At 59.8% G+C, this 25,042-nt stretch overlaps 2 protein-coding genes across 3 annotated transcripts in view; one reads left to right on the forward strand and one right to left on the reverse strand.

The window, feature by feature from the left end:
• Positions 1–18,581, forward strand: part of GNAO1 (G protein subunit alpha o1) — a 165,101-nt gene extending 146,520 nt beyond the window's left edge. The window contains exons 7-9 of one of the 2 annotated variants that reach the window (XM_045806822.2): positions 12,744–12,897; positions 16,013–16,228; positions 17,287–18,581. In XM_045806822.2, the coding sequence (XP_045662778.1) occupies positions 12,744–12,897; positions 16,013–16,200 (342 nt within the window). In that variant the 3' untranslated portion in view covers positions 16,201–16,228; positions 17,287–18,581. Of the gene's footprint in view, positions 1–3,346; positions 3,501–5,553; positions 9,951–12,743; positions 12,898–16,012; positions 16,229–17,286 lie in introns of those variants that run through there. The other variant, XM_045806821.2, reaches the window with a different exon arrangement.
• A 2,400-nt stretch (positions 18,582–20,981) lies between these two features.
• The window catches only part of AMFR (autocrine motility factor receptor), a 43,672-nt gene continuing 39,611 nt past the window's right edge, over positions 20,982–25,042 (reverse strand). Inside the window, exons 13-14 of the mRNA XM_045806820.2 lie at positions 23,105–23,289; positions 20,982–22,522 (exon numbers count right to left, since the gene is read on the reverse strand). Of these exons, the coding sequence (XP_045662776.2) occupies positions 22,375–22,522; positions 23,105–23,289 (333 nt within the window). The 3' untranslated portion in view covers positions 20,982–22,374. The remainder of the gene's footprint in view (positions 22,523–23,104; positions 23,290–25,042) is intronic.

The following is a 25,042-nucleotide window of genomic DNA, read 5'->3' on the forward strand; positions in this document are numbered from 1 at the left end:
TTTCTCTGAGCCTACTTCTGGTTTGCCGCCAAATTCCGGGGGCTCCCTCCCTGCTTCGGTTACTATTATCTGTTGAAGTGGGGTACCGATAGTACAATCGTCGTGGGGCCATCGGCGATGGAATGAGAGAACGCGCGTGAAATGCTTGGAACCGCGGAGCTGGTGGTTGTACCGTCACTGGCGACCGTCCCTATGTGTGGGGGGCATCCACTGAGCAGTGGGCCCGTCTATACGACCTGCAAAGGAAGCTGGGTGTTGGCGTGATGCACCCACGGGGTCCCTGGAGACGAGCCCGGGGCACCTCGGGGGGTCATGGGCTCTTGGCTATGGGGTCAGCCCCTGCTGTGGGAAGTACGCACAGACCCTGGGCCCCCAGCCTTTCACAGTCAGCGCTGAGAGCTTGAAGCAGTGCGTTGTCACGGCAGGCCCTGAGCAAGGCGGTCTCTCTGGGTCTGTCTCCGCCGCAGTCCCGGCCTGCTGGTCCCACAGGGCTTCTGTGCGCCTCAGATGGGCTGCAGGCTGGGGGTGCCGCGCCATGGGGAGGGACTGGCACATGGACGAGGCTTTTGGCAGACTGGGATGGGAGCCACCGGCGGGGGCGGAGGCGAACCCCATGCTGGTTTGTCTTCCTTGCCCTTCCTCTTTTGGGGCCAGCTGCACCACTGAGTTGGGTCCCAGCAAAGCCCCCTAAGCCCTGCCTTGTCCAGGGGCGAGGTTCCTGGGCCTTGGCCGGGAGCTCCTTCTGGTAACGCTGTCCCTCTCAGTGGCCTCGGCAGGCTGTGGCGTCTTGGATCCCTGGAGCCGGGCGGTGGGTAGATGCCCACACTGGGCCGTGCTTGGACCCGGATTCACTGACTGCCCCCCACCATGCACCCCTGCACAGGGACGGCCCTGGCGCATCTCTCACTGTTCCGCCGGTTGACCCTGTGCTTTGAAGCAGCTGTTCACCGTGCAGGGGCGTCCCCCCACATGGTCTGGGCTCCACTTGGCTCATCTTTTCTCCCTCCAAAGCCTGGGAGCAAGAGCAGGGCTGGGCAGTGAACGCGATGCTAGCCCAGCCACAGGTTGCAAAGAGAGCAGAGAGCGGGAGGGCGGGAGGGCCACTCTCCCTGAATTCGCCTCTCCCCTGTGCCCTGCCCTCCCAGGCCTGCACGCAGCTTAAACCCAAGTCACAGGCTCCACAGCCGTGGGGCAGGGCCGCTCACTCGTGTCTGGAGCGCCAGGTGGAAGCGAAGGGACATCTGTGGGTCTGGCAGCCACGGGGCCTCGAGCTCCTTGGCCCTCGGGTCACCAGTAAATACGGGCCTGGTTGGGTGCCAGGACTTGTGCTCGCGTAGCCGTCCCGGTCTGCCCACCCTGTCCAGCCCAGCCACGCCTCCGGGAGCCCCCCTCACCAGCCCTGCTACTGAGTGGAGCACAGCTTCTGGGGAGCTCTCCCCCCAGGCCCCTCCACCTCCTTCTCTTCTTGACTTCACTGTCCCTCTTCCGCCTTCTCTCCCCTCTCTTCCTGCCCCATTTCCCCGGCCCTTGATGCACAAGGGCTGAAGCACAGGACCTTGGGGAAGCCAAGGCCAGGAACGGGCTTTTCCTGGAGCCCTTTCCACCCCAAAGCAGGCTGCCTGTGCCTCCCGGGAAAAGCAGCGGCCCTCCAGGAATGGGCTTCACGACATGACAAGCACCCACAAAGGCGCAAACAATACCATGGCAGGAGAACTAAGCAAACGTCTGTGTGTCCGGGACTCGGCAGCATTGGGCAGCTGGGGAGCCAGAGCCTGGCCCTGCCCTTGCCACTGGGTGAGCGTGGGCAGCCTCTCCCTTCCTCTTTCGTAAAATGACCACGGTGGTCGAGCAGCCTCATGGACGGCAGTGAGGCCCGCTGCACTCAGGACTTTGTGCTCGGGAGACAGCTGTGGTCGGGCCGCTCCATCCAAGCGTGTGGCGAAAGGACAAGCTGTGGGACATGGACACTCCACCCTCGGGAGGCGGAAGCTGGACCCTGCTGACCGGTCCTTGGTCCTCAGACTTCCTGTGTTCAGCCCGCACGTCCCTCCTGTCCTGGGGCAGGAGCGGGGCCTGCCGGGACAGAGGGGTCTGCAGACGGCTCCTGGAGCCTGGCCAGGGGCCCGGGGGCTTGGGGCTGCCCCCCACCCCACCCACCCACCCCCCCGCCGGCCAGCCACCACACCCACTGCGCCCCGGCAGCCCAAGGGTTTCATCCCGTCCTCATACCCCAAGCCAGTGGCTCCAGCGGCCCTGGGCCTCGGCCTGCCACCGCTTCTCCACGCCACTATCGTCACCGCCGCCTGCAGGGCCTTAACTTGCCAAACCAAGGCCAAAACCATGCGCAGATTCTGAGAGACGCTCCAAGCTGGGCAGGTATGAAGTGCCTCCCTCCAACCGAAACCATCAGTTAAGAGTTGAAAGCACCAGGTTGTCAGGGCCCCGCCGGGTGACTTGCTGTGACTGCCTGCCCCGCCCACTCCCGCCTCCCCACCCTCGCCGTCCTCGTTCTTGGTCCCGAGCGACCGTGGCCTCCGCCAGCCTGCGTGGGGGCCTCAGGAGGGGCTGGCCTTGACTCTCTGGACCCAAGACTCGTGGAACCAATATTTCAGTTTTTTCTTCTCTCTTTTCCTCCTGTGTTCTGGGTTTTTATCTTCCTTTCCGTATTAATCTGTTTTGCTGGGTTTCTTCTTGGGGTTCTTCTGGCCACTCTACTGAGAAACCAGCCCCAACAACTCACCCAGAGCCGCCGCCGGCCGAGCCGCGGCCCAGCCAACCAACCCCATCCCCCACCTGCACCAAGGCCACAGCAAGATCACCCCCCAGACGCTGTCCCCCTGGTGTCTGCTTCCAACTCTGGATTAATTCGAGGATCTCTTCGTCCTCGGTTAATGTTTCCCAAAGGAATGCGTGCACCCCCCCACCCCCGCTGGTGAAACCGAATGAGACCCCGATAGAGAACTCTGCATGGCCCGTGGTTCCGTGTAGACGTGTTGGATGGTGGTGCTGCCCCTGTCCCCTGCGTGCATGGTGCATGTCCTCTCCGTGAGCCGGAGCCCCTCTGGGGGACTTCGCTGCCCTGTCCCAGGGCGGCCCTCCGCAGGGGTCAGGGAGGTGGGCAGCATTCCCCGCCCCGCCCGCCCTGCTCTGCCCCAGCCTGCCTGCGTGTGGAATGAAGTAAGGAGCGTGTCCCGTTTGTCCTGCGGGTCCTCCTGTCTCCGTCCGTTGGTGGCACGGTCGGCCACGGCGGCGGTCCCCTCCTTTGCTTGGTGCGCTGTGGCGGTGGCCGCGTGGACTTGGGGCCCCGGGCACTGCCAGCCTCACCTGCCTCTCCGCTCTGTTGCAGAACCGCATGCACGAGTCCTTGAAGCTATTCGACAGCATCTGCAACAACAAGTGGTTCACAGACACGTCCGTCATCCTGTTTCTGAACAAGAAGGACATATTTGAAGAGAAGATCAAGAAGTCCCCGCTAACCATCTGCTTCCCCGAATACACAGGTAGAGAGTCCCCGTCCCGGTAGGGACGGCAGGAGCCTTCGCAGCTGCTTCTGGCCGCGCGAGTTCCCGAGGGAGTCGCCCCTTGGCCTCGCCTGGCCCGCCGTCACCGTGCTCTGCGGAGGCACGGCTGGAGGAAGAATCCAGCACAGAGCAGAAGACGGGCCTCCCCCGCCCCGACCCCCCGAATGTGCTGTAGGGAGGCAGGCCGTGCGGTCCGGGGGAGCCCAGTCGGAATCCTGGTTCCACCACGCATGAGTTATGGGAGCTCAGCGACCTCTTGGAGCCTCAGCTTGGTCATCTGTAAACACAGATTACCAGTGAGGTGACAGCACCAGGGCAATAAGGGGCTTCAAAGCAGGGCTTCGAGTCCGGCAGCCAGAGGCTCATGCCCAGCTCTGCCACTCATAGCAGGTTACGTAATCGCTGGGATTCTGCCGCCCCCCTCAGGACTTGCTGTGAGGACAAAGTGAGCTAATGAGCATGGAGAGCTTAGCATGGCAGCTGGCACGTGGTAGGTGCTCACTGAACATTTGCTGGGACTGTCATCGTGCTGTCGTGACTAACAAGCACCATAGCAGCACCCTGTCCTGAGTGCTGAGTCCCATACGGGCTCTTACATGCGGCGAGTGGCCATTGGCCATGACAGGGCTTCTCAAGTAGTAGAGACGCTGGGTTCCCTGCAGAGGGGCTAAGGAGATCAGAGCCGCCTCTGTTAATGTTGTCATGGTTTACCCAGCTGTGGGAGGTACGGGCAGCCAGGGAGGACAGCCTGACCAGGACCCCATGCACCAGCAAAGGTGGCCAGAAAGGTGACCCATCGGCTTTTCCAGATGGCCAGAGCCTGGCCAGAGGAGTGAGTGGGTGGAGAAGTGGGCCTCCCCAGCCTGACCAGCCCCCGGCCTGGAAAGCACAGGGCAGGGGCAGAGTCCCAACGAGGCGGGCCCGTCAGGGGAGCCCCCAGGCTGAAGATGTGGGGGTCACGGCTTGGGGCCAGACAAGCAGTATTGTCTCCCCCTCCCTTACGGCCAGGCTGACTACCCCAGAGGCCAGGCCCCCAGTAGTATGCAACCAGAGACGGACAAGGCCCTCATGCCCACCTCTGAGCCACGATGTGGGGGTTTGTGGATCCCGCCCTAAGGGACCTGGGCTGTGGCCTGTGGCATAGCAGAAGCAGGCGGGATGGGGCAGTCACCACGGCTGGTTTGGGGCTGAGGAGATCTAAGCGATGGCCTGTAGGTCCCAGGGACACCCTCCCTCACCTCCAGCCCTGATTCCAGAAGCAGCTGTGGTCTGGTCAACCCTCAAGGCCTGGCCCATGTGCCCATGTGCCTGAGGGACCCGGAACCTCTTCCAGATGTGCCCCTCCCAGGCTTTTCCACCCCAGCCCGGCTCTAAGATCCAGCTCCACTCCCTGCCTGCCCTGTGGGTGGTGGCAGCCCTACCATGGCTCCGCCCCAACTCCTGGAGCCCCTGAGGGCTTCAGTGCAAAGCTGGGAGTCCTGTTCTGCTTCTCCCCGGACAGCAGCTGCTCTCCCGAAACACCTGTCCCTGGGCTGTCCTGCGAACGGGGCAGTGTGGCACTCCCCAGGCCCGCAGCAGAGCCGGGCAGCTGTTAATACCTGGTAGCTAACAGAAGAAAGGCCCGGGGTGAGAAGGAGGCGGGGAGGCCAAGGTGGCTCACGGCCACCCAGCAACTGCCAAGGGAGGCGACCCAGGGCGGACCAGCCTGCAGGCCGCCGTCTCGGAGCAGGGCCCACGGTATGAAGGAACACATGCAGCAGGAGTCAGTGGGTGCAGATTCGAAAGGAAACAGGAGTTTCATGAACCAGGACTCACCCTTGATACAGATGAGGCACCGTGAGCTTTGATAGTTTGCTTCGTTATTTTCAAGCTGGACGCGACTGCCGACTTGATTCCACGGCCCCCTGTCGGCTTAGCTGGGCCAGCACGCTCCCCCCGCCATCGGGCTTTGCCCTCAGGGTTGTCGCGGGGAGGCCCGGGCCTGGGGCGGCACGGCCTCACCTCACCGGCCCGCTCCTGGTCTCTCCTGCAGGCCCCAGTGCCTTCACAGAAGCCGTGGCTTACATCCAGGCCCAGTACGAGAGCAAGAACAAGTCCGCCCACAAGGAGATCTACACCCACGTCACCTGCGCCACCGACACCAACAACATCCAGTTTGTCTTTGACGCCGTGACGGACGTCATCATCGCCAAAAACCTGCGGGGCTGCGGCCTCTACTGAGCGCCCGCCTCACCCACCGGCTGCCCACCTCCCCGCCTGGCTGCTGCCCCACCCCTGCCCTGGAACCAGAGCGCCGCCACCGCTCACACCACTCTGCACTTGACAGCGAAGCACCTGCAGCCGGCGACGAGGAGGGAGGAGGGCACAGCCGCCAGGGGCCGCCGTCCCCCAGACATCAGAACGCGTGGTAACCCGGGGGCCGGGCCGGGGGGCTGAGTGCCCGCGCCGCTGGCCTCCGCTTCATCACTGAGTGTTTTGTCCCGGGGAGGCGGGTGGCCGCCGTTTGGCCCAGAGCGGGCATGCACTACACTCGCTGACTCACATTCAAAGCCGCACGGTCTCCTCCTGTGTGGGGTGGCTCTGGGGGGCACGGTGCTGGACAGGGTGGGGCCAGCGGGAGCCACTGCTCAGCTTTTTCTGGGGTCTGTCTGGTTGAGGGCAGCTCCGTCACCAAAAGCCAGGGTGGGACCAACCCAAGCGCGTGTGGGTCCCAGGGCTCGACCTTGGCGAGTGCCTCCCGCCTTCCGCCTGGATCTCAGCCCCCAGGCACAAGCCCTTTCTTATCTGGACCGTCCTTCCTTGCACGCCCCTGGGGGTTGCCGTGGCCTTCCTGGGGACCCCCAGCCCTGACTCCTCATAGGTCTGGAGATGCTTCTGAGACTGACGCATTGCAAAGGCACGTGGTTGAGGGTGGAGGGGTCAAGTCCCGCGCCTGGACGGAGGTCCAGGAAGAGGTGGGAGGCGGCGGAGGAGGGGAGGCGGAGGGGAAGTTGCTCTGGTGTTGTCTGGAGTAGGGCCTCACGCCCAGGGCTTGCGGGCTCCAGGGTGACCCGTTCACTTTCTCCCATCACCTGCTCCAGAATGTGAGTAGACAGGCTTTTCTGTCCCGAGTTCGCAGTGAATCCAGCTCAGCAAGGGCAGGCACGGCCCTTCAGGCACCGCGTTCTGAGGTTGGGGAGGCCCAGGGGAGGGGTTGATGTGGCCCCTGCAGCCAAGGCCCCGGGTTCCTCTGTCTTGGTGGAGAAACCAGGGTTTGTCCAAAGCTGGTGGTGTCCCGCCAGGCCTCAGGAGCAGAGGAGGATGGGCAGATGGGACTACCAGGCTGGAATGTACGCTGTGAGGGGGGCCCATGTTGGCTCGGACACATACCCAGCCCCCTTTTTTTTGGAAAGAGAGTCCTAGGATGCCTTAGAGGGGCTTTGCTACAGAGGTTCCTAAGCAGAAAGGAGCGGGGTGGCTTGCTAACCCAGGCCTCGGCTGGCCTTGGGCAATCAGCACACCTCTCTCTCACACCCAAGAGCTTCCAGCGGGCCAATGCCACCAGCCAACGCCCCAGGCGGGCCCCGTGTGCTTGTACGGCAGGCTCTGCCTGGGGAATCAGATGTGCCCCTGGAGAGGCCTCTGGCTCCTTCCTCCAGCCCTCTGCTCTCCTAGCCTCCACTCTGGGCTCTGGTCCTGGACTCCGAGTGCAGCCCCCTGGACTGCCCCAGAGCCGGGAAGAGCCCCGTGCCGACAGCTCTGGGCTTCTTGGTTCCAGCAGGGATGGCGCTCTGGCTGGTGCATGGGGGCCCAGGGCATACCCCTTAGTGCCAAATGCCTACAGGGAGGGGTGCCACCAGTAAGCCCCCCCCTCCCGGTCTGGCTCTTACTTCTGCCCCTGGCCTCCTGTGGAATCACTAGGTGGACGGGCTGCAGGAACCGCCCCTCCAGCCCAAGTGCACCTCAATGTTGCTTGCCTTGTTGTGTGTGAAGCACCTTGTACCAGGTGCTGGGGCGCAGCAGAGGACAGGCCCTGAGAGCCAGCAGTCTCCATGTCCTGCCGTGACGGCCAGGGCCAGTGCAGCCGTTCTGCCCAACAGTGAAGACATAGCAGTTATTTCCCAGCATTACCGCTCTGGGTATGACCAGCTGCGCCCCTAACTCGGCCCCGTGAGCCCAGACTCAAAAGTAGCTGCCCAGAGGAGGGACGGGGTGCTTGGCCAGCCCCACCTCTGAGGCCGTCGTCCTGGAGGTGGGAGCCCCTGGCCACCCCGGGGCCCATGGCCCTCTCATCTGTAGCAGGAGGAGGCGGGAGGGGCAGGTCGCTGGGGCCTTTCTGCTCTCCTGTGCCCCGGGCCGCCCTGCTGCTCAGAGCTCCCGCCGTTCCACCCCGCCTGCCACAGGAGTCCTGGCTGTCTAGTAGGAGCCCACAGAGAGAAGGTATCCGGGACGAATGTCCCTCCCTGTCCACTGCGTCTCCCATCCACGTCGTTCCCAGCGGCATCACCGTGGGGGGGGATGACGGAGGGTGACAGATGAGTTTTGGCTCCGTCGCGGGTGTGGGTGTGAGAGGAAGAGATTGAGAGTGCGAGAGACCAGACGGGTGCGTCTCTTGTCCACGGTGGCCCCGTGCGTGTCCCCAAAAGGACCATGCTTAAAGTCTCTGAATGGCTCTAATTTAGGGGGTTAAGGAGAAACTGGATTTCTCGGAGGAGCGCCTTTGCCAAACCCATGACAATTGTGCTTGCCGTCTAGATGCCTGTGGGCAAGTTCTGTGCCCCGCACTGCTTGCCCTCACAAAAGCCCAGTCTTGGCCTTCCTACCGAGAACTGAGCGGTCCCCAGCGCTCTCCGGCCTGACTGGGGGGAGCGGTGCCTGAGGCCCAGTAGGGGCTCCGTTGAACCTGTGCACTCTGGCCTGAGGCGGGTGTGAGCTCTGCGCCAGCCCTGAGCAGAAAGCACAGCTCTGGGTCCCTGGCCGACAGCTGTGACATTCTGGGGTCCTCGGCCATCTTCCATGGAGGCCTTAGATGCCCGGGGCCTTGGCCCCTTCCTCTCTCCCGTCTCTGGCCCCGATGGAGCCTGCGGGCCTATAGCCATGTGCTCCTACCCAGGAGTGGTGGCAGAGCCCAGGCAGGAGGCCACCACCCCCTCTCCCCCCAGCCAGCTCCACACCCCACTGCGGGAACTGGAGACACCAGGCCCTCCGCGACCATACTGAGCAACGGCGAGTCTCCCACAGCCCCCCCCCCCCCACGAGACCCCTCGTAAGCAGGCTATCTGTAAACCCCCAACAGGGAAGGCCCGGGAGTCCTGTCACCGAGGCCCTTCCCTTCTGCCGGGATGAGCCCTGCTAGGAGGGGCTGCCCCAGGAGTACTTACAGTTATCCCCCCCGGGGCCGATTCGCAAGTTTTTCCTGCCCCTGCCTCCCTTCTTGACCCTCCCTCTTTCCACCTGGCCTCACTCAGAGAGCTCTTCAGCCCTCTTGGGAAGTAAACCCGCCACAGTCCTGACTCAGCCCCTGCTCCAGACCAGGTGGGGTCTGTCCAGCCCCCTTTGAGAAGCCAGGCACACAAAGCCCCTTCTGGCTGCGTCTGTTCTTCTCCGAGCCTTCTGGAAGTGATTAGGGGCACCTGGCCACTCTCAGGCACGGAGGCCCAAGGGTCTGGCTCTGTGGCCACTGTGGATTCAATCTGGGGTGCCAGTGGTGAACACCCACAGCCAGTTCCCCTGTGACCGCACCCAAGCCTATGGAGCGAAGGATCCCAGCGGCCCAGGGCGGTGGGACGGGGCACAACACACAGACCAGGGAACAGGGCCAAGGTGGGCACTGCCCCCTCCGACTACCCACCCCGCAGCGAGGCTAGTCCTGAGCCACCCCGCCCAGAGAGCGCAGGGGCTCCGGCGCTCCAGACAGACCCCGCCCCAGCCAGACACACGGCCCTGTCAAGGGAGGGCCAGGCTGGGACAGAAGCAGAAAGAGAACTTCAAGTCCAAAGTCCTGGGCCCTCACGTCAGAGAGGGGTGTCCCTCTGGAGGGGAAGCGCTCAGCCCCAGGCCCAGTGCTCCAAGACCACCAGCGGGAGCCCACACCCCTTTCTCAGCACTGCTGTGACCCGTTCTCTCCTCGCCTCCCCACCCGCATCCTCCTGCCCCTGCTCTTCTCCTGGCTCATCCCCACCCCCCACCCCAGGCCTCCTCCCCATGCTCCCACCCCTGTCCCAGGCAGAGGGGAGCCCGGCGCTGCTCTCCTTCCTTAGCAAGCCTCCCCGAGGTGCAGCGGCCCCACGTCCCAGCCCCGCCACCGCCGCCCACCCCACATTAACTGTAATTTTGTAAGAAGAGTAACTTGTTGGTTTAATAAATCTCTAGTTATTGTAATAATTTATTGGCTGCCGTAATGTATTTATTAGTGACCTGCCGTTAATAAAAGAGTGCCAGCTTTCTCTAGTGCCAGCGTGATGCGTTGCGTCAGCTCCCACACGACACGGGTCCCCGTGCTCGGCACCCGGCCGGTCCCAGGGCCAGCACTGTGGGTCACCTGGCAGATGGGCACACGCTTCCTGGGGTGGCCGGCCTGACCCTGCTGACCCCTTGGGATGGTCACGAGCCCACCATCCTGTCCTAGCGTGTGCTTGGTGCGGCCACACCACTGCCCTGGGGGACGCAGCGGCCAGGGGACGGCAGATGGCGCTCTCCTGCGGCTGCTGGCCGTGGGGGGAGACAGGAAGGCGACAGTGGCCAGGAGGGGGTGGCCATCGCCCATCCGTGATCTCTGGCTTCTTTCTCTTTTCTCAAGTGCTGCTGCCTCCATCTGGCCAATACTCCTGTGTCTGTTTCCTCCGGGAAAGCTCGTAAGGACAAGCAGGGCTCACAGGTGGTGGGTTCCGGTCCGTGTGCGGAGGGAGGGCGGTCAGGCCTGTGGGTGTGGAGGGGGCTCAGTGCCGGCGCCTCCCCTCCCCACTGTTCACCCGGAGCCTCCAGGATCAGCCATCCTCCAAGACCTTCCGCACAAAACCAGGTCCAACTATGCAGAGTGCCTCTCCCGACCGAAGACCTTTTCTGTGTGGGCACTGTCCCCCAACTAGACTGTGAGCTCTCAGAGAGCAGGACTTGAGCTGGTCGTTCCCACAGCCGCCCAGCAGCCCAGCAGAGGCCCCTGCACGCAAATCCAGTTGGCGCTGCTGGGCAGAGCAGGTGTGCGTGTGCGTGCGTGCTCTGCAGCCCTGGGCGGAGGCCGTGCAGGGGCTGAGCCCTAGCAGAGTGGACCTGTGGGGCCCGAGCGGCTGGCCCCCACTTCCCTGCAAGCCCTCAGGCCAGCCCGTGTGCCAAAGGGACGCAGTCCCCACTCGGCTCAGGTCACCCTGGTGATCCCTTCTGGTCCTGGGAGCGCTCCAGCCTGTGTCCCCGCCGCCTCCCCCAGTGTCCGAACACCAAAACGGTGCTCGGGACAGTGGTGCAGTGGACTTGGGAGTTGGCCCTGGCCGTGGGCTTCCAACCCCTGGTTGAGCAGCTGCAGGCCCAGTCTCTGTGTGGTGGGAGGCCCTAGCGAGTCCTCTGGTGGCCGAGCGTCCGTCCTCCGCCCTCAGAGGTGGCACCGTGAGCCTGAGTGTTCCGGCAACTGTGCAGACGACAGGCCGACTTCAGGGGCTGAGAACGGAGTGCGCCGGTTGAGGCCAGGAGGGTAACAAGATCATAGGTGTTGACCGAGCTGGTTACAGAGCAGGACGAGGCCGTTTCCGGCAGCTCCCAGAGTGGCCGAGAACCACGCCGGTTGTGTGCGGGGTCCCCAGGGGCAGCTGAGCCCTAGTTCCATGAGGCCTGAGCCGTAAAACAGGGTTGGGGCTGGGAGACCCGTACAGGTCACTGGGTAATAATGCAGTCATGGAAGAGGGGCTGAAGGTGCGCAGAACGGGGCGTGACCCTCTTATTACTTATTCCTCTGAAGGCCGCAGGCTGCTCATCTTGGCTGGACAAACCCATTTGGTGTCATAAGCTCTGGATCTGGCCCAGAGCCGGGTCCCCGTGTCTGCTGTTCTGGGCCCCAGCTCTGTCGCCTCTCCATAGTCCCTAAGGGTTGATGAGGCTAAATCACGTGAGGCGGGCGAAGTGCTGGGCTTGGTACTTCGGCACAGCAGGGCCAGGTGACCGGTGGTGGCCACCCCACCGTCTTCCTCACCCGCCCTCCACTCAGATGGAGGAAGGTGGCCACAATTCACCCAGCAATGTCCTCAGCTCCCACTGCTTGCTGGGCCCCAGGGAACGAGCTGAGGCCCCGTGTGCCCACGCCACCTCTCTGCAATGATTTGTCTCTATCTTCTTACCAAAGGGGGACAGCGTGGCCTGGAGTTACCCATGATGCTGGGTTTGGAATGGATAAGTTCCCAGGGCGAGGACAGGGTCCTTGGGGAAAATGAGTGGCTGACCCTTTCCCCGGGAAGGTACATTCCATGGAGGTACCACCTTCCATGCAGAAATGGCTTCACTCACAGAAAGATGTGCTCCCCTGCATTGCCAAGAAACATTACCCAAGTTTATGTGCTGCTTCTCCCCCCCACCCCCCGTAGAATGAACCAGTCCTTGCCCAGGGCAAAGGGCTACCCCCCTCAGGTTCTGCTCTATTGGGAGTGCCCATCGCAGTCACTCCTTCGCTAAACAGACTTCTGTGGGCAGGACAGCACCCAGCCAGAGGGAGTCTGGCCAGCCCCCCCAACCTGGAGGCAGCCTGGGCAGGACTACCGCCCCGCAGTCGTGGCCCCTCGAGGATGCTGGCAGGAGCCTGGCATCCCCTGTCCCTCTACACTCCCAGAGGACATTTCCACCCACAGATTGGGCCCTAGAGGAAAGACCTGAATGGGAAGTGCCACAGCCCAGCTCCAGGGCTCCCGTCCAGCACCACCTCCCCCACCCCCACACACCGGCGCCGGTGCAGGAAGACCATGCCATGGCTGGGGACTCTGCCCCAGGGAGAACCCACGTCACCCTGGTCTCAGCCTCACCCAGGGAGCCATAAGCACAGCCCAGGCCAGTCTCTGCCATTCGCCCTGGGACAACAGTGTAGACCGCCCCAAATGCTGGACTGTCACCTTCGGAGGAGTCCTGGGGGCCCAGGAGCCCCCGCCTGAGCTGCCGAGCAGCCCCGTTCCTCCCTCTCAAACCTAATTCTCTTCTTCTCTTTTCCTGTCTCCATGTCTGTCCCTCCCGCTGTCTGTCCGGCTCTCTTTCCCCCACCTGGGGCTGCAGAACCGCATGCACGAGTCTCTCATGCTCTTCGACTCCATCTGTAACAACAAGTTCTTCATCGACACCTCCATCATTCTCTTCCTCAACAAGAAAGATCTCTTTGGTGAGAAGATCAAGAAGTCACCTTTGACCATCTGCTTTCCTGAATACACAGGTGGGTGTCAGGGAGGCCCCGCCTCTGCCCGGGACCAGGTCTCTTCCAGAGCCCCGAGCCAGAGCCCGGCTGCCCGGCCTCTGCCCCAGTCCGACAGGGGTGCAGAGGCACAGTAGGGGGTGACCCGGTTTGGCCCTTCCCAGGACACAGGCCCGGGCATGGTGGGACATGGACCCTCCCGATCCATTGGTGGTGTGGTTGCGTGACTCGAGACCACAGGCTTCCCCTTTCATCTTCACCCTCTAGAAAAACTCTCCTGCCTCCCCCAGGCTCGCCAGCGGCCTCCCCTGACCCCTGCGCCGGCAGGCTGCTGGGCCACACAGCACTTGGGCATGAAGCCGCAAGCGTGGACACGTGGCCTGGGAGGTGGTCTGGGCGGCTTTTCAGCCCCAGCCTGCTTGGGCACGTGGTGTGCAGCACTCCCGCCTGCGGGCCAGGGCCTTCCACTCTTCCCCCACCACACTGCTGCCCTCCCCCCACCCCTCCATCAACCCCACCATCCCTGCTGTCCCCCCTCTTCCTATGCCCCTGACCCCTTTTTCCTCAAATCTAACCACTCCAGCTCTCTGCAAGCCCCCTCCATCCCGCCTGCCTCTCTCCGGCCTTCCCTGGCAGTAGGGGCACCCTCTCTCTCACCGGGCTCCCGGGAGGATGCCTCGCAGACCCCCACAAAGCAGCTCTTTCAGAAGGGGTGGGTGAGGTGTCAGGCCGTGTCTAGCAGCGGACAGAGGGCGGCTGCTGTGGGATGGCCCGGCTCTGGGTGGCTGCCAAAGGCTGGAGCAGCGTTGATGGGACACCAGAGCCCAGCCTTCATCCCTCTGGGGACTGGGAAGCTTCTAGTGGCCCTTGGGGCCGCAGTAGAGGAGGTTGTGTCACAAGTTGGCTCCGCCAGGAACCCACACACTGACAACCCCAGAGAGAGAGAGAGAAGGGCCTGGACTCAGCTGCCAGGGCTACACAGGTCCCCAAACCCAGCCAGATTCCAGAAGAAATAGGGGCCACGCCCTCCAACCCCTCTACTATGAGGAAGAGTCGGCCCTCTCACCCTTGGGTGGGGAGGAGGGCCTGTCAGCCTGTCCCCTCACTGCTGGCGGAATCTGCGGGGTGCCTGCCCATCCCGGGCCGCAGGGAGGATGGGCACAGGCTCGGGGAGGCGGGCAGGCGCACGCAGCCTCTGGAGCCAGAGCGGCCGCAGCGGTGTGCGAATCAGTCACCTGGGCCTCCCCTTTCATCCGGGCACCGTGGCAGCCCACGATAACGCCCACCGCCCAGAGTGGCCATGTGGATAAATGGAAGGAACAGAGCCAGGCGCTAAGCCTCCTTACCGCAGCTGTCACTGTCCTAGTGTTATTCAGAGGATGAAAACCAAGGAAAGGGGAAGGCCTTGGAGGCCGGAGGGAGTCCGAGAGGGGCCCTGCCTGTGGGCGGCCCAGCTGCAGTCCGCTCCCACCAGACACTCCTGACGTCCCTCAGCCTCAGCTGAGGCCCTTCAGGGCCAATTCAGGTCCTTAGAAAGTGGTGGTGATCAGAGAGGGGCTTGGAAGCCACCGACCCCAGCAGGCCCGAGGCCAGTGCTACCCTTGCGGGGCGGGCTCGGCCCTAAGGCTCTTCCTTGTCCCCAGGGTCCTGCCCCACGGCAGCCCGATCTGGGACCTGGTCCAAAGACTGGTCAGTCTTGGTGCCGGGGAGTATAGTGCTCTGGGCGCCCCCAGAGAAAGTCAGTCTGAATTTGAGAAACAGAATTTTCCAGGGCCTCCAGAGGAATCCAGCTTGAGTTCAAATAGCCCCACGATGGATGACAAAAGGTCACTGACACCCAGAGGCATCATGGGGCACCAAGGCCTGTGGGACACAAAACAAGCTACAGGGCAGGGGCAGGGGCGGCTGGGTGTGCAAGGCGAGCTGGAAGGGACGGCTGGACGGTGTCGGCGTACTGACTCCGCAAATGCTAAGAAGCCACAGCTGGGCACCCCCGCCGTCTGGATGCGGTGCCCCCGCGGGCTTCTCATGGCCATCAGCACCCTGTCTTGGCCCTGTCTGGAAGGGAAGATCCTTGATGGGGTCCCCCTGGTGCTGAGTCTAGTCTTCGAGCTGCCACTGACTTGATGTCTTCGCCACACTTGCCACTCCGGGCACTTCTGCTTTTGGTGCCCCCCCCCTCCGAGAGTGGGGTTGAGGAGAGGCCTCTGCCCTGCCCCCCCACCTCGGAGACCTCCCCACCCCCTTACCTTTGACCTCTTCGCTAATCTGGCTACAGAACACCCGAGCCCCAGTCTGCCCCCTGGCTCACAACTTCCAGCTGGAGAGTGGGCCCGGGTGAGCCAGGACAGGGGGAGAAAGATGGGATCGCTTCCATGCTGGCCAGATCCTAGCTGCACTTGTGAAAATGGGATGTATCTTCCTTCGATGGGGCCTTTAGGCAATTCTGTTAGTCCACCTTCCATGGTCACTGAAAGCTGTCTACAGGGCACAGCCACAAAGATTTGGATTGTAGCTGGTTGGAAAACTGTCCTTACACCATGCATAGAAATCCCCCCCACCCCAGGCCCCGGCCAGGATCCTAGGGGACAGCGGAGGGACTGTGGAGGGCAGCCGGGCCAGTTACACAGAGCAAGCCCCTTAAACTTCCCACCCAGGGGAGACCACTGCTCCCACACCCCAGCCCTGCCGAGGGGCTTCTCGGGAGAGGAAGCCCTCGAGAAAGAAGCGTGGGTACAGCTCGTCACCTGCTGCAGCCTGGGACACCACGAGTCCCGGGGCACCCCTTCCCCAGAGCTCTTCCATCAGACTTCTCTGTCCTGGTCTAGATCACGGGTGAGTGTGGGGACCAGCAGCCCCGGGCCCCAGCCTCGGTGTGCTCACCTAGAAAGCAAAAGGGGCGATCTGTGGCCCTTGCCCTCCCGGGGCTCCTGGGCAGATCCAGTGTGGAAAGAGTCGAAGGCCTTACGAAGGCAAGAGCCAGGTAGAAGCTAAGCTGGCGTGGTCTTCCGTGAAAGATGCCACCGCGCCCGGAACCCGGCAGCCAGCGCCTCCGATGGGAGGGGGTTCCCAGCTCCCCCACCCTGCTGCCACCGCGCTCTCACCGGGGCCTCTCCCCTGCTCTGTCTTGTTGCAGGCCCCAATACCTACGAGGACGCGGCCGCCTACATCCAAGCACAATTCGAAAGCAAAAACCGCTCACCCAACAAAGAAATTTATTGTCACATGACTTGTGCCACAGACACGAATAATATCCAGGTGGTGTTCGACGCCGTCACCGACATAATCATTGCCAACAACCTGCGGGGCTGCGGCTTGTACTGACCTCTTGTCCTGTTTAGCAACCTATTTGGTAATGACTCCAGCACTCACAGAAAAGCTTGCGCGCACACACACACACACACACACACACACCACTAACAAATGCAAGTTGGTAAATAAACTTTAAAAAGGTATAACAAGACCTTATATATATACGAATATATATGAAAAAAATTCTTTTTAGTTTGTATTAGAAAGAGCTTCGGACAGAACTGACCACCATCCCATGGATCATCAGGGTTTTCCGGGACAGCACATGGGTGTGCATCTGTACTCGTGCACACACGCATGCACGCGCACACACACACACACGTCGTGATGGGGGGCCTGATTTGGGAATCCGTCCTTTTAAGAACAGCCACGCGACTTTACCCTGAGACCCGTTTCTGTGAGCGGACGGAGGGCAGAGAAAGGCCTGGCACGAGTCTGGCCTCTCCGCTCCACCCCCGAGGCTGTGTGGTCTCAGTTCTGTCCTGCGCTCGTGTAAATTCCAAAGCCCTTCAAACAACGGCCAACACCCTAAACCTCTCCCTACCCTCTACTCCCAATAACAGGAAAACTAAGGATGCTTCTCTTTTGGGTGGCGGTGGTTGTTAATTTCAAGAACTTAGAAGAATCGTTGCTCCGACCAATCCACCGTCTCCTGAGTTTTCTTTATTCAAAGGCGAGAGTCGGAGGAAAGGGAGACTTGGCCTGCTTTCTAGAAGCAGCTGAGGGGAGGGGACATTGAAACCATGGCTGCAATTCACCTGCAGAGTTGAAGCCAGCCCCCTGGAGAAGAGAAGGGCCCGGAGGGAGCAGGGAGGGGGGAGGTGAGAAGGACAGCGGTGGCCAGGGGAGGGCCGGATTAATGTAGGCCTGACCAGAGTCAGGGTCCTGTGGGGTGAGGCCTCCCAGGGGGCCTGGGCTGGGCTCCCCTGGAGCTCTTAATCCCTCCTGTGATGCCACCCCATCTCGCCCTACCCCAACATTATTAAAAACATTCTAGGGTGGTGGTTGTTGTTGTTTTTTTTTTTTTTTGGTTGGTTGGTTGGTTTTTAAAATCAAAGAAAATGGTCAGACTGGACCCCCTTATCTCTCTCTCTACAGACTGCTTCACGGACTCTTTGCTGTTGACGTTGATCTCCTGGTAGCATGACCTTTTGGCCTTTGTAAGACACACAGCCTTTCTGTATCAAGCCCCTGTCCAACCTACGACCCCAGAGTGACTGACGGCTGTGTATTTCTGTAGAATGCTGTAGAATCTGGTTTTAGTTGAGTCTTTACATTTAGAATTTGAAAGGAAAAAAAAAGAACATTTCTCATATGCTTTGTAGCTTAAAAAAAAAACAACTCACCATTTCATCCATATTTGTTTTTTTTTTTTTTGGAAATAAAGCAGCATACACATCTGCACCCGCACCCCCACCCATCCCCAGTGCAGAGGGGCCCCCAGTGCACCTACAGAGGTGCCACCTGTCTGCCTGCCCCTCCTGGGGGCTCGGGTCCTGGGGAGCATGCTCAGGCTGTGCTTCCCAGAGTGCCCCACCCCCACCCCCACCCCGTGTGCCAGCCCGCCCCAGGCTCATTCCAGGATCACCTAGAAAAGCACAGCTCTCACTGGCCAGTAGCTGCCAAAAAGAGTACCGATCAAACCTATAAATAGAACCCTACAGAAAACAATTTTCCCGCCAACCTCCTTTCTGTAGATTCCCTTTATGATTTTTTTGTTTGTTTTCGTTTTTGTTTTTGTTTTTATTTTTGTCCCGATGAGCACTCTGTACCACCTACCAGATCAGCTCTCATAGTCTTTGGGAAACGGGGTTGTGGATTTTTTTCCTTTGACATTTTTGCTTCTCAGTCTCTCAGATGGATGCCCCCTTTGTGTGTGTGCGCCCCTCTCCGCCTTCTCCTTTGTTTCAGTGACCTGTGTTCGCTCCTTCTCACGTGGGGATGTTTGTGCTGCAGATAAAAAGAACAAAAAAAAATTTTTAAATACCACATGATGGAAAAAAACAAAAAAAAATTTTAAAAACAGATGGAATGTAGTGTTTACACGAAAGCCAGTTTCCATGATCAGTCCTTTGTCATTTCTACTTTGACTAGTATCCAAACCCCCAACTTCTTCACCGTGTCACTTTTAAGACTTACTATTTGCTGAAGAAGACCAGTCACGGCCATTTCAGATAAAGAGGAGGCGAAAAGACAAAACACACAAAAAAATTAAAAATACAGAAAAAAAAACTTGAAAAAAAGGAAAAAAGAAAAAAAAAAGCCCACGGGTCTTTCTAAGCCTTTCTATTCCCAATCGGTGAGGTTTCTGTGATATCTTACACACTGCCAGTCTACTTCTCTGACTAATGGAAAATTCATGTGTAGCTCAATAAAGAGAATGTTTGTCTGTATACCGGAGTCTCTCACCCTCGGGCTTCATTCTGACAGGAGGGAAGGAGGGATTTGACTGGGCCACAGTCACTGGGAGGCTGGCGGGTAGGGCTGCAGGTGCCAGATAAGGATCTTTTCCCCCCACCACCCCAGACCTTCTCCACATCCACACGCCCCCACTGAGTGCTGCCACCAAGGGGAACCCTGCTGAGCCCAGCACCTGGGAGCAAGGAGGGCCTAGGAATGGGCTGGCCATCCCCCACCTGCGGATGCCTTCTTTCTCCCGGCCCCCCACCTCTCCTCATTCAGCTGGTTTGAAGGGAGGGTGGAATTGAGGACTGGAATGGGGAAAAAAAAAATGGGGGGTGGGCAAAGCAGGTAATTCCAAACTTTCTGGTAAGATAGGGTCCTATTTCTTCTGTACCAGTATTCCCACTGAAGTGGGAAGGCGGGTGGTCGGTCCTAACGAATAAGGCCAAGTTGCCTGGGCCCTCTGCGCCTAAAGGGTCACATCCATCCATCCACCTGGACATCTTTAAAAGCCTCCCCTACTGTGCCTGGCTGCCAGGAAGCCCACCAGGCTGAACACACAGGATAACAGGTCAGCTCAGCCTGGACTCTCCACTCCTCCACACTGCAGGCCTGACCCCCTTCCCCCTAGCTCGCCAGGTTTGTGCTGTAATAACCAGCAAACCGCGTGAGACTGGGACCTGGAGGGGACCCAGCCCAGCAAAGTCCTTGTATCATACCCACGGATAACTTCTTAGCCAAGTGGTCAGCGCGACAGCCATCTAGGGAGGTGGGAGGACCACGAAGAGGTCAGTTGGTTGGACTCTTCTCCACACACCAACAGATGGGAGTTACCAGCCCAGGAGGCGCCCCCACTAGCAACCCCAAGGGTCTTTTGAGTTGAGTGGGGGTGGCGGTAGAGGCCCACACTGTGGCACAGAGCTAGGAATAACCAGAGGCCTCCCTGTTTTAAAGAACTGATGGGGCACCCTTGGCCTTCCTCCACCAGGCTGTGCCTCCCCTTGCCGTGCTTTTCCCACCAGCAACCCTCACCCTGACCTGCCTGCAGGGGGAGGCCCCCCACCATCTCTGGTGACAGCAAAGTCGACTCATGGCGCACAACTGGACGACGTGACACTGGTCTAGAGGGCAAACCAGGACGCCGGCAGGTCAAAGGAGACTTTGTCTACCTCAAGTTCCCTAAAAAGGAGCCATATTCTAGCGATGTTCTTCCCTACCTTTCAAATGAGTTTTGTAGGTAAAACAAACAAGTCTCTTTGCCTTATCTTCCTTAAAATGGAAGTCAGGAAGCATTTTGGGGGAAAGAGAGCAGGGAAAGACAAGTCAAGTAGAACAAGGAGCAGGGGGCAGAACCTCTGCATCACAGTTTCTAGAAGCTCCACGAGTGACTAACGTGCAGTTGGGTTGGAACCACTTCTCACCTAACACGAGTAGCAGCGATGAGATGAGAGATGGAGGCTTCTAGGTGATGAAGGGCGTCAGGGCGGGCGGGCAGAGGTCACTGCTCGGCAAGCTGGTCACAAGGCCGTGGCTCCCTGCGCGTGCTGGGCCCTCGCAGCCGAGCGTCGGCTTGCCTTCCGCGCCCCAGAGGCCCGCGTCTGCTGGCTGAGGATAAGAGAGCACATGGTCTGCACAGGCCGGTGGGAAATCGGGTCCGTGGGGCCACCTGGACACGAGGAGCTCTACCAGCACAAGTAAGACAGCCACGAGGACCACTGTTCTGTGGTTCATAAAAGCCTCAAAATTTGGGGGCGGGGGGTGTGGGACTGAGAAGAACCTGAGATGACAACAAAACAGGGCCCACAAGAAAATGGAGGGAGTAACACGGCCACTTCTAACAGCGCAGAGAGGGCAAGAGCCACTCTACCCCGCCACTCACCACGGCCCGTTCGCAGCTGGCCACGGAGCCCGCAGCCCGGAGACAGCCAGCGCACGGGAGACAGCGTGGGATGGGGGCCCCCCAACGTGGAAGACCCTGGCCTGGCCTCCCGCCACTGCCCTGAGCCTCGGTCCCAGATGCCCCCAAGGAGGAGTCAAAGGCCAAGAGACCGTATAGTGCCCAGGATCCTTTACCCTCCAGGTGCCAAAGCTAAGGGCGCATTTCGGACTTCTCTTCTTGGGTCATTTAAGCTACGGAAGGCAGGTCTCTGCTCTGATCACGGTCAGATTGCTTTACTCCAATGTCTCAAGACCCCCCAAAACGGTCTCCAAGCCATTCCCTCTTTTCACACATTTGAACCCTAAGAACACACGGAATTAGGGTCATCTTTAATGTGTGCAACATGCAGGGCGTACGGACGGGCAAAACCCTCCAACGGAAACCGAAGCGGGATCCGACTTGCCCCTCTGGAGGGAACTGCCGTAGCTTCCAGCCACACACAACACGCTAGAAGAGTTTGCCTTTTATTATTATTATTGTTTTACAATAAAAACAAATAGCTATGCTCTCAGCAAAACAAAACCAATTTTTAAAAAAATCACAGAAATCTACTAACAGCATTTCAAGGTAAGGCTTTTGAAAGATTTATTCAAATAAATTATCTTGGCCTAAACGTTTACTCATCACTCTTTTCAATTACTTGTCAACATTCCAAAAACTTTCAGTTATGTAAAATACATTTAACTTTGCCAATAATTTTAGATAATACTGGATTCTTCCCCAAAGGACTACCATAAAACTATGCTTTAAAACATTAAAAAAAAAAAAAAAAACCTTAATCCAAGAGGACATAAAACCAAACTATGTAGCCTGTGATTGCGTGTTTCCAAATCCTGAAAGTTAAACGTGTGAAGACTTTGAAGAACAGGGTCAGGACCTGGGTCTGCTCCGAGGCAGGAGGGGTCAGCACCCTGCCTTTCTACGTCCCATTAAACCAACAGGAGCAAAGTGATGAAAAGGCAGAGCTCCAGGGCGGACACAAGAGATCCTTCTCTCTCCGAGAAAGCCCTCTAACAGTGACTGGCCCAGTTTGTAAGGTTCTCCTTTTCTCTAAGGACCAAACCCACAGGCTTCCGCATCGCCTCATTTACTTGCCCAAGGAATTCAAACCATAAGCCAAAGCTTGCTGCCCAGCCCCCATGTCTGGGGTGGGGGACCGTGAACTCCAGAGCAGGGGACAGACATGCAGGGTGCTCGTGAGCGGCCGGGGCACCGGCGTCACCGGAAAGCAAGCCAGCTTCAGGTCGGGGCTCGGCGGGCAGGCCCAGATGGACTGGGACACGCAGGCCACCTCCTCCCACTCTACAGCCCTGGCCTTTCCCCTCCTCTGCCCCACCTAGCAAACCAAGAGTCACTTTTCCAAGATGCCCTGCCGGCCCGGGGCTCCAGCAGCCTGGGGCTCTGGCCTCGCCACCAAGAGCAGCAGTCTGCCAAGCGAAGGCACCCCGCGGTGGAGTCGGGCCGGGCCGCACACTCCACGCGGCTCTTTGGGAGGCCGCCCCCGCCCTGCCTGCCCGAGCCCGAGCCCGAGTAAGGACACCTCTCCCAGCGGCAGAGCTGCAGGCTTCGGGGACCCTGGCTGCCCTCTTCCTCTCGGTCACCCCACCCCTACGAAGTCCAGTCAACGCCAGAAGAGATCATGCCTCGAATTAAAATGTGCAGTGTTTCTAAAGGGAAGAGAAATGTCACATAGAAAGTATTACAAAAAAGGATTAAGTTTGTCAGCTGTCCAAACACTATTAAGACCACATGCTTTATACAGCGGCGGGGCCCCTCCTCTGACAGCGGCCGGGCCGGGCCTGGGCGGCGGCGCTGCTGGACGCGGCGGTGGAGGACGGCGAGCGCTAGGAGAGCTGCTGCTTCTGGAGCCTCCGTTCGGCGGCCGCGGCCAGCATCCTGCGACGCAGGGTCACGGGGTCAGAGGTCGTGCCTTCCGACAAGGGGCAGCTCTCGGAGGCGGCGTCGACTTCAGAACTTCTGCTCAGGAAACGCCTGCAAAAACCACAGGACGTGCGTGAGGCACGTGGGAAGCTCTGGGACACGGACCTGCAGACACCCGCGGGCCGGGGCTTCAGCTGCCACGCCCCCGCCCCCCAGGCACCACCGTGCGGCGCTCTCGGCAGCAGCCCGTGAAGAAGACACCTGTCCCGGACAGGAGCAGCAGCTCTGTGCTGCAGGGACACCCCGAGCCCTGGCTGCAGGCACGGTGGCCGGGAGGGAGGGCCGGTTTTCTCAGCTCTACGTCTGGCGCGTGAATGCAGTGACAGTGCTCCCTCTGAGGGGGTCAGAGAACCCGACTCCTTACGACAAAGGGCTTGGGTCACACCAGCACCCAGGTGCCCCGAGCAAGTGCGGCCGAAGCCGTCCGCGGGAGCCGACCAGCCGGCTACAGGTCACCAGCTAGGCCAGAGCCTTTGGCTTTCCCAGAGAGGTCTGGAATCTGAATGCGTCTAATGGCTTTTCAGTGCTGGCCTCCTGTTCAGAAAGGCACGAAGTGGGCCCGGCATGACGAGGGCCTCTGGGCCGCCGGGCGGGACTGAGACTTCCAGGGCGAGGGCCGGAGCCCCAGCTTACTTGCGAGCCTGCTGCAGGAGGTCGTCCTTCCGCTGCACCAGCATGCGCTGCCTCTCGTCCGCAGACTTGGAGAAGCGGCTGCCCCGGGCCTCGAAGTCCTCCCCCTCACCGGCCTCCACCTCCGCCTCGCTGAGATCCAAGGCCTCCTCCAGCCGAGGACTGAGGTCTAGCGGCACACGCTCGGTCTGCGCACAGAGGAAGCGAGGGGCCGCTGTGACCACAGGCCACCCTCCCGAGCAGATTCCCCACCCAACCCAAGCGCCCCGAACAATGTTCTTCTGGAGCCATGGGGAGGCACGCTGCCAGGCCGGGGAGCCAGCAGCACAAGCGTCGTGGCCGACGCGGGCTCCTGACGGGCAGGCTGCGGCACCAGGCCTGTGCACCGCTAGGAACAGCAGCTGACTCAGCCGGATGTTCAGGATTCGTGAGATTTATTGCACAGGATTACCGGGATGAAAAACATAGGCACCTTGAAACTGTGCTCTCAGAAAATAATAGAGTTAATTCCAAGTTTGCATTCTGGGAAGTTTTTGTTCAACTCTACTAATTGCCCTAACATTTCAACAAGTCTTATCGCATTTACTGCACAAATTTTACACCTTCGCTTGACTCTGAAAACAGAGGTAGGCAGATTAAAAGGGATAAATTCTAAGGATCTTTTTTTAAACAGCTATAAATAACATGATTCCTTGTGTAACAGGATATTAAAATGGGACTCAGTTTCGGCTGAAGCTCTGAACACTGAGACAATGCCCAGGCACCCCACACGCTTCATTAGGCCTGACCCTCTAGGCTCCGGCTACTGGGCGGACCCACGCTGGCCAGCGTCAGCCCAGCACCCACCTCTAGGTGACGAGAGAGTTGAGGTGGAGAGGCTGAGAGACCGGCCGACCCGTAAGATCCCCTGTGCGTGGCGCTCGCCTGTCACGCACCATCACACTTCCCCGTCTTCAGCCTAGCGAGCGAGGACACTTGAAGAGAGCCATGTGTCCAGACTAATATTCCCTGGAGTCTGGGGGCCCTGGGAACTGGGGGTGACTAACACACCTGAGGAATCTCAAGACAAGGAAACCTGCTTGTGGCAGATAAAAGAAGGCTTCAAGGGGAGCGAGTTCGACTGGCGCCGACGCTAAGGCCCTGCTGCGTGTCCTGGGGGTGGATGCGGGTCCTGAAGCCCGAGGCTGTTGAAACAGACTTTGCCCCAAGGACCGCTGGGAGGGTAATGAGGCCTCCAAAAAGGTAGGGGTGGTCGTAAATAGCCAGCCCACGTTGGGGTTTCCGTGCTAGACGGGGCACACACACACACACACACACACGCACACACGTGCACACGCACTGGGGTCACATGGCCTCACCTCACCCGCCCTCTTCCTGAGCCTGACTCTGGAGGAAGCAGAAAGAGCAGCTGGTGAAGAGGAGGAGATGAAGGAAGGAAACGAACGCCCACCCCAGCCCTGCCGGCTTCCAAGCCAGCCTGAGCTCGGGCAGAGGACAGACTCCACGTTCAGTCCCGGCACAGTTAATGCGACGCTTGGGCTGCACTGAGGTCTCGGCACACAGACTGTGAGCCAAGGACTTCTTACTTCTTGAGAAAGACTGAAAACACTATACGGCATGTTCCTTGTGAAATAAGTAATTTCCCTTCACTGTGCTAGAAAACATTCAGAACTCTTCACGTTAACTGTAAAAATGGAGTTGGGGAATCGGGACAGAAACTGAACGTGCTCTCCCCCCAGGGACCCCCAACCAGCCCAGCGTTCAAACCTAGCATGGACCGGCTATCCAAAAGCCCAGGAATGCAAAACTGAATCCCTTCTACAAAAGCATTTGTAAAATGCTGCCCAATCCAAATATGGATTTGGGTATGAAAAATTTAAATTTTTAACTCAGCAATGGATTTGAAAAACTCCTAATCTTAGGGTTTCCTATTTGTAGGGA

Source organism: Ursus americanus, chromosome 21 (assembly GCF_024610735.1).
Source record: "Ursus americanus isolate L20-20 chromosome 21, mUrsAme1.1.p, whole genome shotgun sequence".
Taxonomy (NCBI): domain Eukaryota; kingdom Metazoa; phylum Chordata; class Mammalia; order Carnivora; family Ursidae; genus Ursus; species Ursus americanus.